Consider the following 18,555-nt stretch of genomic DNA (forward strand, 5'->3'; position numbering starts at 1 on the left):
CCTTCCTTTTCAGATACTCTGTTAAAGCAACACTAAAGCACTTTCCCTCTGTCGCACACACGCTATTTGTTTATCCAGCAAATAACAGACAAGGTAGAATATGTTGCATGATTTTATGAAAGTATGATGTATTGCGACATCGAAGCAAGTCAAATTTGTCGTTTCTGATGTCTCATTTCATCGAACTACAGATACACTACCCCACCTCTTAAAGTTACATAGTGCGGTTATAGCCGATAGAGGGCCGCGAAGTGAAAGCAGAAGTGCCGTTCACCCTGTTACAAGTTGATGAACCGTTGAAATGATTTTGGAAACAGTATGTTAAGGTACAAAAAACTCTTTAGTGTTGCTTTAAGGCCTTAGAGGGCCTCATCAGCTTTCAGTGCCATATTCCTTCCACTTTCACTCTTGCTACCATGTGCCCACATGAGCTTAGCCTGCTCTGATCTGGAGGCCAAAGCCTTTCCTCGTTTTCAATGAGCGGTTAGAGAACAGATCAAAATGATTTCCTGGAAATCTCAGACCACACGGATCTCATCAGTCACAGTGTAGACAAACAAATGCACACACCCAAAGCCTAAATGTCATAGGACCAAAGACTAAACACACATTCAGGCTCCTGTCCTCTACATTAATTGTTACTAATCAATTAGAACAAGCTGATATGTTTCATACAGGGCTGATTTAAGCGAAACAGACACATGAGGGCTGACACGACATGCCATTAATGAGAGGAGGGGGGGTGACCGAGGGCAACCGACAGACACCATGTGACAAGATAAGGTTTGAGTCATCAAACTCTAACATGTTTGCCTTTCAAGTAATCCTGTGACAGTATCAGAATGACCCATGACCAGCCACCGGTGACCACAGAAAGAATGTCTTAGCAGAAGGAAACACAAAAAAAGACAACAAAAGACTGTCTTGTATAATGCAATATTCACCATTAAGTAAACCTTTTGAGAACATTGTGAGGAAGCAATGGTCTATCCTCAGCTCAGATTCCGCTCCTGGTAGACAGTCCCCGTGTGTTGTCTACAAATGCCCACCTACATATGCAACATTCTTGTAAGAGCAGACCAGCTACAACCGTTTGAAAAAACGTCTCCTTAATTCCAAATGGAGACACTGAGTTGACCGAGTTGATCGAATGTAGTTAAGAGCAGGTAAAACCTGAGGCTGGCTTGCGAAAGAACAGTTCTTTATTCTGGAAGTTACAGCAGATCTCTAAGCCCACAGTACAGCACAGTACGGTGTTGCAAAGTGACAATGTACTGACATCATTGCTAGATATATAATGACAGAATATACATTCCTGTCTGGGGTCAGGTAGTGATGTGGCCTTCCTGGGTAGATTTAATTAAGCTGTCTCTTCTAGGGCGAGCAATTAGTTAGGTACACCATTTGGGGTTCTGTCTGCTTACTGTCAGCCATTTCTGTGGCTGAGACAAAGAGACAAGAAAATGTATGCTATAAAGAAACAACACTAAAATCTAACAACTCTAAGATATATTGCAATTGAACAGGTCTCCATTCCCAGAGGAGGGGGGGGATATAGACAATTTACTATCTGCTAAATACTAGACAAAGGTGCAGACACAAGATATTTTTTCTGACCACTTTTTTATTCTTTTCTCTTTGTATTAGATACTGCAATTATCCTGTATAAATAACTTTGTTTCTAATATGGATTGTTATTTCAGGAATTTTGCACACTAATGCAGTTTATGCAAAAATTAATAGCATTCACTGTAATTGAAGTGTCTGAAGGATGTTTGTGCCAGTTGCCACTTATGGGTGCGCCCTGCCTGGTTAAGCCAGGTGTCTGATTAGCAGGACTATGGTCATGTGATATGGGGCATCTCTTCCCTGTCTCATCTGTCTGATGAAGATCCTGTGAAATTGAAACGTCGCCTTTTTAGACAAAGTATTTTCTCGGAGCACACATACAGTGTGCAGACCTTCTCCCTCTGTATCTCAGCCACCAGTGATGAGCATTCTCTTGTCATGTTTAACCCACTAGGGCTGTATCAATAAAAAACTGACTTGACAAAAGGACTGGGAAGCATTGACCTTTCCTTTCAGTTGCGGGTCACCAGTGGCTGGTTGTGGTAGGTGCGTGTGGTGGAATGCGGTCGCTAGGTGTTAGCATTGGCCAAAGAGCAAGAGTGCTGATGGGGGAATGGAGCAAACCTGCTGATGCTGTGGCTGGATTGATGGTTATCAGGAGGCCAGCAGAATGGACAATGCTTTTGAGTACACAGCTTTATGTGTGGAGGAGGGTTTAACACACATCCACACAGACACACACAGACAAACAAACAGGAGCACAATTTTTAAAAGAAAGTCCTCTGTCACAAGTTAAAACACCAGCTTAGTTCACTGAAATGGGGTTGTGTTGAAGATGGGATGACTATTTCACCGATTTAACACAGGAAACAGTGCAGAGACAGCCGAGAGGGAACTCACTGACAAGACCAACGGCCTCCCGTCAGCATGAGCTCGCTCTTTCTCTCACTCTCTCATACACACACATACTGTACACACTGTACACACTGGAAATGGCTGCTTTCAAAAGACCTGCATTACTGCACTGAGCTTGACATTGTCAGGTAAGTAGGTCTAGTACCCCACAGACAGGAATTAGGTCAGAACACTGCACAGACCGTTTAGGACACCAACAACAGACCCACATCACGGGGAGGAAAATAATGACTATGAAAAGAAAAACAGCGAAGGAAAAGAAAGTGAAAGAGGGAGAGAATAGAATGGAACAGCTGCATTTGAGTGAAAGAAAGAGGAAGAGAAGGTCAAGCAGAGGAATGCCAGAGAGAGAGGAAGAGAGAGAGAGAGAGAGACATAAAAATGTAGTGCGGGGGGGGGGGGGGGGTAGAAGAATGTGACCAACTTAAGACGAGCTGAATAAATAAAACAGACAGACTACAAAGACTCGAGAGGAGAGAGAGGGAGAGACAAACAAGGGGAAGGGGAACGAGAAAAAGGCAGGCAAGGGTTAAAGAAGTGAGAGAAATCCTCTTAGGGTGGCTGGTAAAGCCAATGACACCATCCAGATCATGCTAACACCCAGCGTAAGGAGGCTCATTGGATGGGGGCCGTCTGCTGTGATATAAAAACAGTGAAGGTTCACTGGTTTGTATAATAACTCATAGGAACGGTTACACTTAAAGCCAGACTATTCAAAAATGTGCCACTTTCTGGAGTATGCTTTTATCAGGCAACTGTTTTTTTTACAAATTCATTTTAATGGAATATGGTAATGTGAGGGACAGACAAACACATGTGTTGATCCTACCAGCCATCCAGGAAATGCATTATGCAGGTCTATGCTCCATGTCTGAACACACCACAAAAATGAAGGACTTTCACAGCAGGACACTGCTGATTATGCCACCAAAAGACCCCAGTTAGCATGTCAGCAAGCACAGGCACTTCGGCTCTGGCTCGTGTTTACAGTGCTTTGCCAGTTTTTTAGGTAGTTAGCTTGCAAGAGTTAAACCAAAATGTGCATAGCGCTGCTTTAAGATAGCATTTTCAGCCGTTGTAGACACAAGGCTTTAAAAAAAAAAAAAAAAAAAACATATTTCAGTGATGGTCAAAACAAGTAGATATTCCTCAACACTGCATCCGCCAGATTATGTGGACAGACTGCCAAATAGAAATTACGACAATGGCTTGGCGCAGTCGTGATGGAAAGTGAGCTGGTGACATGAAGTCATGGAGGGGAATACTGCTGACAGTTCCCTCTCAGAGTGCACGAAAGCAGAGCAGCTCTCAAACGGCAGCACAGTCCTCGCCGAAGAGGCCAGCCACAACCAATGAGCTCAGAGCACTGAGATGCAAGCACTTTGACCCTGCTGTAACCACAACAGTCTCTATGGCAACAACAGGCTCATCTGCTCATATCCAAACTACCTGACCTTTACAGGTACATCCTCAGCACTAGCAATACCACAACACTTACATTCATCTTTAACTAGGGGAAGAATAAACTCACGTCCAGATAGATGTCGGAGCAACTAATCTCATGAAGTCATGCAGGACTGAACTACTGTCATGTGACTGTGGCTCTGTAATGGAAAAACACCTTTGGGAACAACCTTGAAATGAATTTTTGATGGAGAATGGCGGTGCAGGCAGCAACACAACAGTAGCAGGGCAGGGGGGCCTCACTCACCAAGACCAGCATTGATCTCAAGAGGAGCATAACCAGCATGTATTCCTGTTTCAATCACAATTTGAATTGGTGTAACGCAGCAAGACAACGGCACTACAAGATTGCACAAAATGAAACACTAAACTGTGTCAATATCAACTCCAATACCCTTTAGGAATGTTTGAGCTCCAAACAGATTCTCTGAGGTGCATGACCGACAACTGTACAAAAACAGGAACTAATGTACTGTCAGCAAATTGTCAGTGGAGGGGAAATGGTATCTATTGCGTAAACCAGTGGCTCTCAAAGCGAACCTGCCCTACTAGAGGGAATTTGAGACATGATAGAAGGGACTCAATGAACAGGTTTTTTTGTGCCCATATTAACACATTTCTTTTTTTTGCAAGTAAAATCATACATTCAAAACAAAATAACCACATGCACACACGCAAATCATAAAATAGGCCTACACATAAAGCAAAACAACATCAGATCCAGGGGACTGTTGCGTGGAGGCAAAATGCGATTTTAACGTTACCAATTAGCTGGGGTGATGGAGTCAGGTGGGGCCAGAGACACTTATGGTGGGGCTTGAGAATTCCTCACCTCCAAAATGGGGAATGATGGACAGGTTTGAGTACCACTGGCTTGAGCTAACAAGAGACATAAATCTTGCCCCATTTCTCAAAGAAAATGGTAGCAGTTTTTTTTAATTGCCTCATAATGGTCCATGTAAACTTGACTACAACATGCCAACGACATGTTTCCATTCGTCGTTGCCATGTTGTCTTAAATGGTAAACTGCAGGATATGTGTTTTCTGGTCCTAAAATGTGTCACTAATGTACTAACCACACCAGTTTCATTACATTAATTTGACACCATGTAGAGAATGTTGGAAATGTTGCCAAGCCAGTGTGTGGTTGTCACCTACCATTAAAGACCGAGAATTTTCTGTGGCTTATATCATTGTGCCTTAAGTGTAAAATGGGTATTTCTTTAAAATATTATTAGTAAAGTAAAGTCAAGATATTTTCCAGCCACATGAAGGAGAATCACTCATCCATATGCACTTTTATAGGGCCTATATCCCCACACACTCACCGAGATATAATATAAAAAACTATTAAATGTATGGATCATGTCATAAAGGCTAACAATGGCAGCATGGCTATAAATGTAGCTTCAGTTAAGCTGTTGTCACCCACAGAGATTTCAGCGCAGATTTAGGTCAATGAAGTCAGTTGGCCAGGCCGCACAATCACTCTCATGAATAGAAACCTGGGTCACCATCAACTGCTGTAACTCATGAGCCACTGACTCTGACACGCTGATATTATCTTAAAAGTTTGGCCCTTTTTCTTTATTTCATTTTTCTCCATTAATAGTTTGGTCCTCAGTGAGGCTAAACTCCCTCTCTCTCTCTCTCTCCCCTTGTATTATCCTGCCTCTGTTATTCTGCAGAAAAGCAGAGATCCATTAAAAAGGCTGATGTGGACCTCCGTTCTTTATTTCCATGGCTGCCGTGCTGATGGGGTAATCCCTGGCCCAGCGTCAAGTCCATCATGGCTGGAGTGCTGGAGTTTCAGATCCAGAAATACCCCGGAGATGAGCGCCAACCTGCTCGCTCGCCGTAGCCTACCTTCGCTCTGTTTACAGCCCCAGTAAGGCTCGTCGACGACGACTCACACCAGACGTCTAGGCTACCTCTCGTATGTTCTACTGAACCTGAACTCTATGTGCAGCAACAGCCAGGAAACCGTCTCGCTATTGGAAACCACAACATTGTGTGTTTTTCAGTTTTGTCTTTTTTTCCCCCTGACTATGGTAGTACTAAGTGAAAGTGTCTATATATGAACTACAGCTAAATATACAGAACCTGTCAGTGTATGCTTGCATAATGCACAACCAGACTGGCACTGCCATAACAGACAATATTAATTTACATTCAGCAGCAAGGCATGCACAAACATATGTTTATGGTTGTAAATATAGTTATAACTGATCTGCTATCTGTGGGAATCACTATGTGTTGTTCAGAAAGTGTGATATTTAGAATAATCACACAATCAGATATCCACCAGCCAGCCTCTGGCTCTCTGTAGTATAGCAGGTCAACAGGGAGAATGTGGGTGGAGTAGGCTAAATATGGAAATACCTAATTACTGACTTACAGCTTCCTTTTCTTGGATCTCTATGATTCAGCACTAATGCACGGGCAACAGGGACCAATGTTGCTTACTGTGACTCGCATTTGTGTGTTACTGAATGAAACAATGTTACAAATAACAAGGAGGACTAGGGGGAGTGGCATGGCAGACGTGTTTCTCAAATGTGAAGTCACTACTGGAAATCTGCCATGGTCGGCTCGTAAAGTGAAAGTCAGGAGCAGCGTAGGGACTTATTTATTGCAACTGATGATTAAACCGCATGGAAGAGAAAGCGCACCACTCCACTGCAGAACAGAGCTAAGCAAGATGTGAAGTCCAGTTCGATTTGAAACTGATACCGTGACACCACATATCCCAAGGGCTGCGTTAAACAGAGCCGTCAGGCATTTTAAACAGAGCAGTAAATCCAACAGGGCATGCGAAATCGGACAAAGCAGAGAATAAAGATTGCTGTTATTTTAAAGAAGGCAGTGGCTTGTCGTTTAAAGCAGATATGTCTCATATACAACCATATTCTCCCGTACGTTGCCATTTATTAAACTGAACGGTGTTCGTATGGAAAAGAATGGGAATCATTGGTGCTCAATCCGCACCAGCGGCACGCGGTTCTATTCAAGAATCTGTTACTCAACACAGTCACTATCTGACATATGTCATCAAACTACAACTGTCAGGAGTCAACACTTTTGGCTAATATAGAGCTTTAAGTAATGGACCGTTACTTTTCAATATAGTATCCTTCTATAGCTTATTGTCATCAGTGCCGAGTTGGCCTACGTGTTATGCAAGTACACCTTCTAGAAGATGTGCTAATTCATGCTAGTGAGACGTTAAGAGATAAGAGAGTAGGCTATGTCCTGTTCAGACGCATTTTGCTCCTGGCCATGAAATAATTGTCTGGCGGAATAGCGTTATCCTTTTGAATAGCCTAGGCATACAAGGGACAGACACCTGTTCTTCCCAGAGCTAGCGTTAACGTAATTTCTATGTAGGCAAATATGAGTATACAGAGAATAACCTTTAACGTTTAACGACAATTAACCCCGAAGACAACCATTTGTACACGCAGATGACTGCAGCTTGTGTAACCTGTAAACATGTTCACTCTATCGTATTCCTTGCATTAGCGTTGTTACATCAGCGCTGACTACGTTGAATTTGAGGCACGATACTCGGGACAAAATGACCACACCACACGTTGTGCATCATACAATGGATGTTAAATGTATCAGCTGTTTAGACCGCTGTTTTTGATTAACAGACACAAACACAACGGTAAATCACATAATCTATCGTAAAAGGGCTCTCGTTTGTTCATCAGATATTACAGATATGTTAGCTGCGTTGGTGTTGGCGAGCTAGCTAGCAAGCTGTCGCTCCCTGACCTGCTATCCACGGATAATCGTGTTTCATGCGTAAAATGGTCAAAAATAACATTGAATATGCATCACCAGACTTACCCTTTGTATGTATCACGACCTCCACACCACTATAAACGATAAATGTCCCCAAAGTCAGATACAGACCGAGCGTTCCTGTGAGTTATTTGTTTATCACGTTGCGTTTTCCGTTTCGCCGACGGGAGATGCGCGTTGGTCGCTGCTGCTGGCTACTACCCCCCCAACAACTTTGTCAAAGACCCAGCACGTGACGTCACTCCCGCTGGTGTCATATGATAACGGGAGTTCTGGGAAATTACCAAATACACGGTTATTCCCAACGTATATAAATAAACACATTATAAAAGTGAAACTGGCACTTTAGACTCGAGATTAATCTGCTATTTTACTCTTCCTGTCATTCCTATGTCGTAGCCTACATAGGTAAGTTACCTATTGAGGCTATTACAGTGTAATATGAATTATGTGGCCAAATGAACTGGTGCTTTGAAAATATGTCGGTCTATTTATGTTTATGCCCGTGAGGATACGCACTTAAAATTATCTGAAAGAATTGTAATGTTTAATTCCTTCACAATAACAACTGGTATCAAGAACAATTCTAGTACATCTTGGATCTCTGTCAGGGGAAACCAATGAGACTTTATTGCTTACATTGTACTGTACAATTGCTGAATATTTCAGCTCTGAATCAGCAACACCGCCATCATTTACAAGGTCCAAAGAACATCCACTACTGTGTTTTGTTCAGAGATTCTATCCAAGTCCCCATGGTTGAACCCCAATTCCTCCTATAAATATTTTCTGAAGATCCAAAATAATTTATTTTCTCTTCACAATAGTCTCCCCAACAGCTGCCTGCTTGCCTTGTTCTTCATCGTCTAAACTGATGTACTGTCTATTTGTACAAGGGCATACCTATTTTGTGTATCATTTGTAAGACAGTCATTAAATGTATGCACATAAAACACCCTGTGATTGCATAATTGTGTTGTGCATATGAGTTTGTGCATGGTTGTGAGGAAGGGTGTGTGTTTTGAATGCTGGTTTCAGCTTTTCAGCATGATATCCTGGTCAGTCCTTCTGATGATGCTGCTGCTGCAGGGCTGGTGTGTTCATTTGTTTGGGTTCGTTTTATGTCTTAAGTGCGTTATTTGTATGTTAGTGCTGATGGCGGCTCCTCAGTAAGTTGTCCAGTTCAGTCTTGTTGATGGTGCCGTAGGCTTGCGAATAGCTGCCCAGTTTGGCCCGGGGGTCTCCGGCAGCTGAGACGTTGGCGTTGCTCTGGAACACTTTCTTGCTGAACCTAACCTGTGGCCGGGCCTCACGCGTCTGAGAAGGAGACCGCTGGTTCTATTCTCACAACCAACAGAAGAGAGGGGGAAGGGAACAGGGATTGGGGGGTGGAAGAGGTGAACAAAGGAAGACAGAAACCACATTGACAGAGAGAGGCAAGGGAAAGGAAAGAAGAGAAAAAAAGAAAGCACAAATTATTTTTGTGCTTATTCTTTGATCAAACCAGTTGTCACATACAATAACAAAAAACATATCTAAGGTTCACAGGGAGTTTTCAAGAGCTACTTTTTTCCCATCCTCAACCGTGAGCATGTAAATGAGTTCCTCTGAAGTGACGGTTGACAGCAGTGGCCTTAGCTACCTGCCAGGCTGTGGTTTTTCCTGTGGAGCAGCTTTGTGCCGGCGTCTTTACTTAGTTGACTGAAATCGTAGTGGCTCCCTGTCTGTCCGTGCTGCAAAAAGGGCCGCCGCAGCGGAGAGAGTCCACGGGGCTCTGTGGCCGTCCGAGCCTCCAAGTAAGAGAGAGAGAGCTGAGTCATCCTAAGCTTTAATGCAGCGTGCCTGTCTCAAGGGAATCTGCAGGAGCCCTTAGCGCTGAGCGCGTGCACACCCAAACTCCACTGCAGTCACCAGGGGCGCCAAAAGAAATAATGTGCGCAGCAAACCCTGACGTGTGTGTGTGAGACAGCTGTGCAAATATGCACGCATGCCTGCCATGTCTGTCTGTCTGTCTGTGTGTGTGACCACCACGCATGCATAAGTGCGTTTGTGTGAGTGATAATCCACTGCCTGTAAGAAAGACTATATTACAGTGTATAATAAAGGCTGCATTGATTTGACTTTAGGCCAGTAACAGCTGGGGCAAGTGAGCGCGCGTAGTCAGACGCCGGGGGGACGGCCACAGATGATGAGTGGTGGACGCGGCAGGTGGTGGACGAGACAGGTGGCGGACTTACCAGACGCGCAGAGGTCACACACAGCCCAGACGACACCGGGGGCTCATCCCGGCGGACCAGCGGGTTGAGGGGACGAGACAGCGTCAGCGAGAAGGAACGGACGCGGGTGACGGGAGCCGACCGTCCGCGCGCTCGGCCGTTATCTCCAACCTGCAAGAGAAAGAACACGGCAAAACAGATGGAGTTACACAGGGAGAGAGATAGACAGCTAACTTACACAATTAGAGACGAAAGAAAACAGACAAAGAGAGAGAATGACACAGGATGTGGCAGAAAAATGAGGGCACGTGTTGGTACGTGTGAACTTGTTGGTCAGAATGTGGAAGCCCAACATGCTAAACAGTGGTCTTTGTGGTCCTCCATGGCTTTGACAGTCAGCACATGTGGTGAACAAAGGCTTAAGTGTACATAGGCTACTGTCTATCAGCGTCACACGCGGAGAGACTTACCATGTTCCCATTAGCGCCCTCTGATGGCAGGATAGGGATGTGCTCAGCAGTGGTGACCTGCTGCGGTTGCATCCTGTAGACTAGGCCATTGCGCTGCAGCTGGGAGAGCACTGAGGGTTAGAGTAGGTGGTTTAGCACTACACCTGCCCTAGTAAGACCCACACATGACGAAAATCTGACGAATAAGTCACAGCGAACCTATACAAATACCAAGGTGTATACACTCATGACAGGATACAATGTATAATGTGTGCATCCGTGTGCTTGCGAATGGAAAACATTGCATTGACGTGTGTGTGTGAGCTTATATGGGTGTGCCTGCATCTGTATATTTGTTTTGGCAAGGGAAACTGGTAAGTATCCCTAGAGAATACACTTCACTCATCCTGAATTCCATATCAGCACCATGGACAAGGCCACTGGTAAACTCTAAGGTTCCACGCGCCTAAGTCTGAATGCTCAGGATGGGTGGAGTTGATGACTAACCACAGTCGCTATGGACAACTTAATCTATGTGGTTCTCTGATATTCCAACATGCAACCATACTTATATGAAAGGCAAGGGAAACATTACAGATCTTCAGGATAAGACTTTTCTCTCCAGCACTAAAATGAGATGTCCATCTAATAAAATACACTTTATGTATATTCTATGATAGTATGTGTGTATGTGACTATATATGTGACTTTATATGACTAAAAACTTACTAGGAGCGTGAGTAATGGGATTGTAGGTAGTCTTCTGCGCACCAGGACTCAACAGTACACCAACTCGGTCATTGGCTGGTTGTGTATGTGTGGGGACCGAACCACTCTTCTCATTGGCTGTTTGTGAGACCGTGTGTGCGGCACCACTCTTTTCATTGGCTGGCTGTATGTGTGGAAGCACTGGACTGGTGGTTGCCGGTTGCTGCGTCACAGAACTCTCTTTCCGAAGACTCGGTGACTTATTTCCTCCATCACCTCCCCCTTCTCCTTTCCCAGTGTCCTTCGGGATCGAGGAGGTCGCGTTGGGCGCGTTCCCCAGCGCGTCTCCCCTGGACCCTGAGATGCCCTTTGTTTGTCCCATCTGCTCCTCCTCCTTCCTCCTGTGCCAGCGCTTCTGGACCCAGCCACTGTACCTCCTCTCAGTGATCATCTACGAGTAGATACGCAGACAACATCTCAACGCTAATGATCATCAGCTACATCACTAGTTGAAAAAGCACCAACACACATACACAGCTTTATACAGACGCACACACACACACACGCACACACACAACTTTTCTACACATGCACCAACACAGACACACACCCATACACACACACACACATACACACACACACACACACACACACACACACACACACACACTCATACACGCACTTAATAGTACATGCATGGCCAGCAGTTTACCTCGTATAGCTTGTTGCGGTACTGCGTGACAGACAGTTGGACGTCATCATCCACAGGCAGGATGACATCATAGTCCAGGCCAGGCTCTTTGGCTGGTTTATGGAACCTGCGCAGAGGTGCAGGGAATGTGGGAGGAGAGCGGGTGTGTTGACAAAATGTAACGTTTATGGGCTAGCAATATTTTGCTCAATGATTTGATAGCTAAGGACAATGTCCATCCATTTACAAACATCATAAATGTACATTTTAATTTAATCATGCTTAAATAAAAATTAGCTAAGATGAGCTCCTACATTTCTTTCTTTCTCTCTCTCTCTCTCTCTCTCTCTTTCTCTCTCTCTCTCTCTACCTGGACACATATGGGTGTTGCAGGCTCTGTTCTGCTGTGAGCCTCTTCTCAGGGTTGAACACCAGCAAACGCTTCAGCAGGTCCAGAGCGTCAGCATCCACTGGAGATCCCAGCAGCTCCTCAAGAGGAACTTGGGGCCTGAAGATGCAGAATATTATTACGCCATTCACACGCGCGCACACATACACGCACACACGCACACACACACACACACACACACACACACACACACACACACACACACACACACACACACACACACACACACACACACACACACACACACACACACACACATACACACACACACACACACACACACACACACACATAATACTCAGCCCATATACTGTATATATAGAACTACACACACATGGGGGTATGCCAACTCACATCCACCCAAACCTACCTGAGCAGCATCCTTTGGATCACAGAGGCTCCATATTCTGAGCGGATGGAGATAACATCTGCAGGTGATAGCACAACACATTCCCATTCAATCAACACATTGCAGCAGATAACTGACAACGTTTATCAACAGACCACATCTCTGATACAGAGAGGGTGGACAAAAGCCAAGCAGAGGGGTTAGTGAAGGACTTTTTTATTTTCCAAGAGGCTGCTGTGGGTTTAAGTGTATGACAACAATAATTCTTCCTGTGGATCTGAGGCCTGTGTAGGCTGGGTAAACCCATCCTGATCTGCCAGCGATTTGGATTTTGCCCTGCAACTCAGGCTGGAAACCTGCACATCTATCTCTCCTGCTTCCTGTCCATGTTTGCTGGGTCGTCACAAATGGGCTTATCCACCAGGCTCACCTGGATCGTTAGTCTGATTGGTTGAAGGACTATCCAAGCGTACAGTCATTTGAAATATGCCCACTGATCACATCTCTTGTGTAGTAGAAATAATATGTAGTATGGTGATAGCCAGCCTATAGAATTATCTGCAGTCTCAGACAGGTAGGAGGTGTGTTGACTTACTGTAAGAAAGGTTGAAAACATGTGTGGCCCAGGATGCTCTTACCTTCGGGTGTGGGGTGGGGGATGGCACTCATGATCTTCTCGATCTGGTTGATGGTGGAGGTGCCGGGGAACAGCGGCTTTCCCAGCAGTATCTCGCCCAGGATGCACCCGACGCTCCACATGTCCACTCCCTTTGTGTACCTGTGTGGACAGACAGATGGACAGGACATGGTGACCACCTCAGCACCTCAGCCATCCATCTCTGTGGCATGGATGTTCTGTCACAAGATGGAAATTGATGCATATTTAGCATTTGTCTAGTTTGCAAAAAAATCTGTGTACAGTACATACATAACCATCATACTGAACTATCTGATCATATTTATCTGTTCAATTTCATTCCAAGGCCTGGGACACGAGAGAAAGCAAGCTACCTGGCAGAGCCTAAGAGAATCTCAGGGGCACGGTACCAGCGGGTCGCCACGTATTCAGTCAAAGCAGGATTCCCCCCATCCTCCTGGGTCTGGAAGAGGGAGCGTGCCAGGCCAAAGTCACACAGCTTCACAAAGCAGTCTGTGTCTAGCAGGATGTTTGAAGGCTGTGTGGCATAAACAAACAGGCAGACAGCAGCACGTTTATCTCTGTACTCCTCTGTTGTACTTTTAAGAAACAGCAACAGTAACTTTACAGACACCGCCAGCAGCACCTCTGGCACTGAAAGGCTTGCTGGCATGCTAACACGAGCTAGCTTCGACACGAGCCACAACCTGAACGAAGTGCATAGTGCATATTATTATACGTCCTTCAGATGACCTCACACCATGACAATTCATTTGAAGACGATAGTATTAGTTTGCAACTAGGCAAATGGGTGCATACTATCTCTCTAATAAAAGCCAAACAGAACGTGATTATACAAAATGTACATTTTACCAAACATTTTGAAAAATCATTGAAGGGATTGTGCATTATGTTTTACAGAAATAACATCATGAACACGAAACACAATCAGTGGGTGCATGTTGGCAAATGGTTAGCGTTCCATATGCGTTCATAGAGGGCTGTGACTGTTTAAGCACCTTCTGGTCTCTGTGGATGACATTCCCTGAGTGCAGGTACTTGGTGGCTTTGAGGAGCTGGTACATGATGTACCGCCTGTGGACGTCTTTCAGCAGGTTGCCCTTCTTGATCACAGCATGCAGGTCTGTGTCTGTATGGAGGGGCAGAGAGTAAAACAGCAAGCAAATACTTGAGAGGGACTAGAGCTGGAACGCATGGCTGGCTCAAGTCACCTGACCCTTTAAGAGTGCCAGGAGGGAGAGTGACTGTACAAATGCATGAGTGCTGGCCGGGCCAATGCGTGTCAGCGTTGTTCGTGAGATGTGTGTAGGTTGGTGTGGGCTTTTGTACTGTTGTGTGTGTGTGTGTATGTGTGTGTGTGTGTGTGTGTGTGTGTGTGTGTGTGTGTGTGTGTTTGCGACGATCACAATAGAAACAAGTGGTGCTGTGGCTGCATGCCATTGACACAGAGGGCACTGAGGGGAGTCTTGGCTGACGTCAGGAGCCGGCGGCTGCAGTGACGCACACAAGGCTCAAATCTGCCCAGTCATGCTCAGCTCAGCTGCTCTGTTTACTGGGTAGCCATGGGGGAGGAGCCTCCGGGGCAGGTGACTCCACCCCCCCAGCCTTTCTTTGAGCATCCACCTGATTTATAGATCCTTTCAATTACGTAAACAAAACCAGCATTCCTAAGGCACTTCTAGTGGCACAGAAAACAACACTGTAATTGCTAATAGTAACTTGGTGATAACCAAAATAATGATACAAAAATAAAATAACTGCACACTGCAGGATCCCCTGAGGCTCATAACACTGCTATATGCCCGTTATAATCAAATGCACCATAGAACAAAATGCCTAGCCTGGCTATCACCAAACCAATTCACAAAACAGAGTTGGTCTGGGAATGCTTAGAAGAAGATACACCTCTGTGTCGTTTAATACTGATGGCATCAGCGCAGCATTACTTGTGTTCAACGGCACTCTTATCCTAAGACTTTAGTCTGTGATCCTTTGTTGGTAGAATGATTTATCTAATGCACTTTGTTGTAGCAATAGTTTTAGGCTGTTTAAAGACTCATCTGTTTACCTTGTATCTAACTAACCAGTTCTCCTGGCAGTGTCACAGTTTGTATGCATTTATGGTAATTGTAACGATTTACTCTTGTTATTATTCTGTCTATTACTATTATTTTTTTTTAATGTAAGCTATATAACAACTTGAACTGTTCATTTTTGATGATAATGTTTATTATCATTGTTTTACATTGCTTTGAACAAAAGCATCTGCCAAGAACCATAACTACAACCATAACGTGCTATTTCGACAAAACATCAGTCAGCTGATCAAAAAGATGTCTTACCCATATACTCAAACACCAGGTAGATGTCTTTGTCATTTCGGGCACGGATGACGTCCAGTAGTTTGACTATGTTGGGGTGATCTCCAAACTCCTGAGGAGACACATAAATAGAGCAAACAGTCCTCATGAAAACTCATTTGCAATTACTAATATTTATCATGTGCTGACAGAATGACATTCAAAAACTCTCTTTGATGAAATGTGGAGAAGTGTTCTGTATGGGACTCTGTAAAGACATCACATAACAGGTATGTTTTGAGCGGAAGATAGGTGCTTCTGTTTGTGTGTGAAACAGGGATTACTACAGAACTGTGACTGCAATTGAAAATACTGGATCATATCCAGACATACTGAGCCTCAGAACAAGACATTTCTCCTCAGGGAGAGGAAGTCCAGACCGAATTTCTCTCCCTAAAATTTTGTGGGCAGGGTAAATTCAGGTTGGCTTCCAGACAATCCAGAGAAAAAGGGGCAATTTGTTCAGTGATCTGAATGGGTAAGTTATCACCAGACTCTCCATAGAGGGCATGTGATGCTACTACACTTCCTGTCGGATCAAGAGCCAGCTGGTGTTTACTGTATAGCAAACAAACATGGCCAATACCCCAAGCAACCCAGGGACTCCACTGTTGCTATGGAGTAAAAAAATAGAGAGCAGCCTGATTACCCTTGACTGTGACCGCAGGCTTCTAGCGCTATGACCCTTCCACTGATGAGAATGAGTGCATGAATGCAGAATTACATTGAACTTGATTATGTCAGGAGGGATCATTCAGTAGCTATGAAAAAGGTGCTCTGGTACTTTGATGACAATCAGCTTTAACGGCCAGTGCTTACCTGTAGAAACATGATTTCTCTGAAAGTTCTCTGTGGAAAACAGTCAAATGAAATGGTATTAGTGAACATTTCATAAAGTCGGTTGATTTAAAGCTTCAGTTCCTTTCACATTTGCCATTGCCCATGCATCTTGTACATTAAGACAGACCTGTGCATCAGTGCGATTCCTAAAGGCATCAAAGATTTTCTTGACTGCTACGGTCTCGCCTGTCTTGCGGTCAATGGCTTTCCACACAATCCCATAGGCCTGGACACACAAGTGGACAGGTAAGGCACAGGGCAAACATGAAATTCAGCTCTGTTGCCCAAGCAGGGCTGTACAGTGCTATATATGTAAGTACTGTAGCATGTGCTACAGAAAGATCAGTCTCAGCTATGGATGATTTACCAGCTTAGCACCAGTGACACCTTATTCAAAATGTTTTCTAGAGTGTACCCTAACAGATGAGGTGTTTGTAACAACATACCGGTGCAAGAGATTTCTGTGGATTGTGCTACAAAACTATCAACAGCTACAGGACCAGTGTTATGAGCAAAAAAAGTTAACACACAGCCCTGCCCAGGCTTGGTTAACAATACAACATACTACATACATAACATGTGATAACATACAACAGTACAACAACAACCGGACAAACAGGAGTAAACATAGCAAACCACTTTACACATTTTAACATACAAATAGCCTACAATGTATCAAGGAGTGAGAATGTGCAACATATAACATATAACATATGTCAGTAACTATGACCAGTGAGTGACTATGCTTGTGCTTAAAGTTGCTGGCCGGCTGAATGGAGGAGTTTTTGAATAGGTGGATTCTAAAGATTGCAGGACTAAACTGTTCATCAAAAACAAGTGCATGAAACACATGGGCAAAGGATTACAACAGAAGAAGATCACAGTTAGCAGGTTTACACCAGATTTGCAGAGTGAGCAGATCATACAACCCATCTGGCTGCACCCCCCACCTCACAGCTTGTCATACTGGTTAATTATACCCAGGATTGAGCACCATGCCATTGTTCCATGAAGCAGAAAAGTTACTGGTGGTGATAGATAAGTGCTTTCACAGCGACACAAGTGAGTCACAAGGACATGTGAGAACAAGGAAGCCCAAACGGAGTACTTGCCCACATGGCAGTTGAAGTTAAACCTCCTCTGGGGAGGGCAAACAAACAAACAAATCCCAATGTGAATGTCGGGGCACTCTTGTCTGCATCGGCACAACACAGAGCTCTAATGAATCATCCTCCACGCATCATTAAAAAGGGCCAAGGGCCCACAGCGCAGCAGGAGAGGAGAGCAGAGCACAGAAAGAGAGAGAGTGTGCGACTATGATCAAAGGGTCATAGTGGAGGATGGATACAGCACACTATTGTTCAGTGACCCTTTCCTCGCATTTGAGAATGGCCAATTCTTCCGCCCCTTCTTAGAACAACCATTAACATGCAAGTTCAAAGTGCAAACCTGCCAACTCCAACTTTTTTCCGTACGCATAGTATATAGTTCCATAGCAATCTGCAATCAAATTGCACCTTTTTTATTTTAGTAAATGCAGTTGTTCTCGTAGGCATTGTCTGTGATATATAATGTGAACAAATATAGCACTGGTTACATGCTTGTTGGTCCTGCTTCAAGTTAAGTGAAGACTTTCAATGACCACTCATGATTGAGAGGGGAGCTGTAATCAGAGACCTGAGAACCTGCCCCTTCTAAAGAGCATGCAACATGATTTAGTCTCTAAAACTGGGCACTGTTTTAAAACATAAACCAACTGGCCTAACTTGGAATCAGAACGTAGGTCCACAGACACAGCATCAAAACGCTGGTATTTCAAAGGAGGAGCCTGAACTTTTTTTTTTCTATTTGTCTTTTTTGAGCACCTGGATTTGAAATTGAAAGCATAAATCTTCTCATTTCTTAGGACTATTCCGTCTCCCTCCCTGTAAATCCATTCTCTTTTTCAAGTCATGTAAAAATACCACACAAAATATCACTGTACAACCAAAAATGAAGGTCAACAAAATCAGAGACAATTTATCAAATATGAATAGAATATTCAGTGTCCGTCATACTGTTGACAGCAAACAGAGGCACTCCAGATTACAATCTCGCCTGCAGGTCAGAAAACAGA

The 18,555-nt window shown here is 44.2% G+C and overlaps 2 protein-coding genes across 3 annotated transcripts in view; both read right to left on the minus strand.

Annotated features, from left to right (window-relative positions):
* grinaa (glutamate receptor, ionotropic, N-methyl D-aspartate-associated protein 1a (glutamate binding)) overlaps positions 1 to 7,961 on the minus strand; it is a 28,056-nt gene extending 20,095 nt beyond the window's left edge. Inside the window, exon 1 of the mRNA XM_062529276.1 lies at positions 7,805 to 7,961. The gene's annotated coding sequence lies outside the window, so the exon portion shown is untranslated. The remainder of the gene's footprint in view (positions 1 to 7,804) is intronic.
* A 405-nt stretch (positions 7,962 to 8,366) lies between these two features.
* The window catches only part of mapk15 (mitogen-activated protein kinase 15), a 12,345-nt gene continuing 2,156 nt past the window's right edge, over positions 8,367 to 18,555 (minus strand). For both annotated transcript variants that reach the window (XM_062530053.1, XM_062530051.1), the window contains 13 exons: positions 16,567 to 16,665; positions 16,419 to 16,448; positions 15,582 to 15,672; positions 14,238 to 14,368; positions 13,593 to 13,756; positions 13,220 to 13,359; positions 12,603 to 12,660; positions 12,194 to 12,331; positions 11,845 to 11,950; positions 11,154 to 11,583; positions 10,446 to 10,555; positions 9,997 to 10,146; positions 8,367 to 9,097 (listed from right to left, as the gene is read on the minus strand). In XM_062530053.1, coding sequence (XP_062386037.1) covers positions 8,906 to 9,097; positions 9,997 to 10,146; positions 10,446 to 10,555; positions 11,154 to 11,583; positions 11,845 to 11,950; positions 12,194 to 12,331; positions 12,603 to 12,660; positions 13,220 to 13,359; positions 13,593 to 13,756; positions 14,238 to 14,368; positions 15,582 to 15,672; positions 16,419 to 16,448; positions 16,567 to 16,665 — 1,839 coding nt within the window. In that variant the 3' untranslated portion in view covers positions 8,367 to 8,905. The remainder of the gene's footprint in view (positions 9,098 to 9,996; positions 10,147 to 10,445; positions 10,556 to 11,153; positions 11,584 to 11,844; positions 11,951 to 12,193; positions 12,332 to 12,602; positions 12,661 to 13,219; positions 13,360 to 13,592; positions 13,757 to 14,237; positions 14,369 to 15,581; positions 15,673 to 16,418; positions 16,449 to 16,566; positions 16,666 to 18,555) is intronic.

Source organism: Sardina pilchardus, chromosome 24, assembly GCF_963854185.1.
Source record: "Sardina pilchardus chromosome 24, fSarPil1.1, whole genome shotgun sequence".
NCBI lineage: Eukaryota > Metazoa > Chordata > Actinopteri > Clupeiformes > Clupeidae > Sardina > Sardina pilchardus.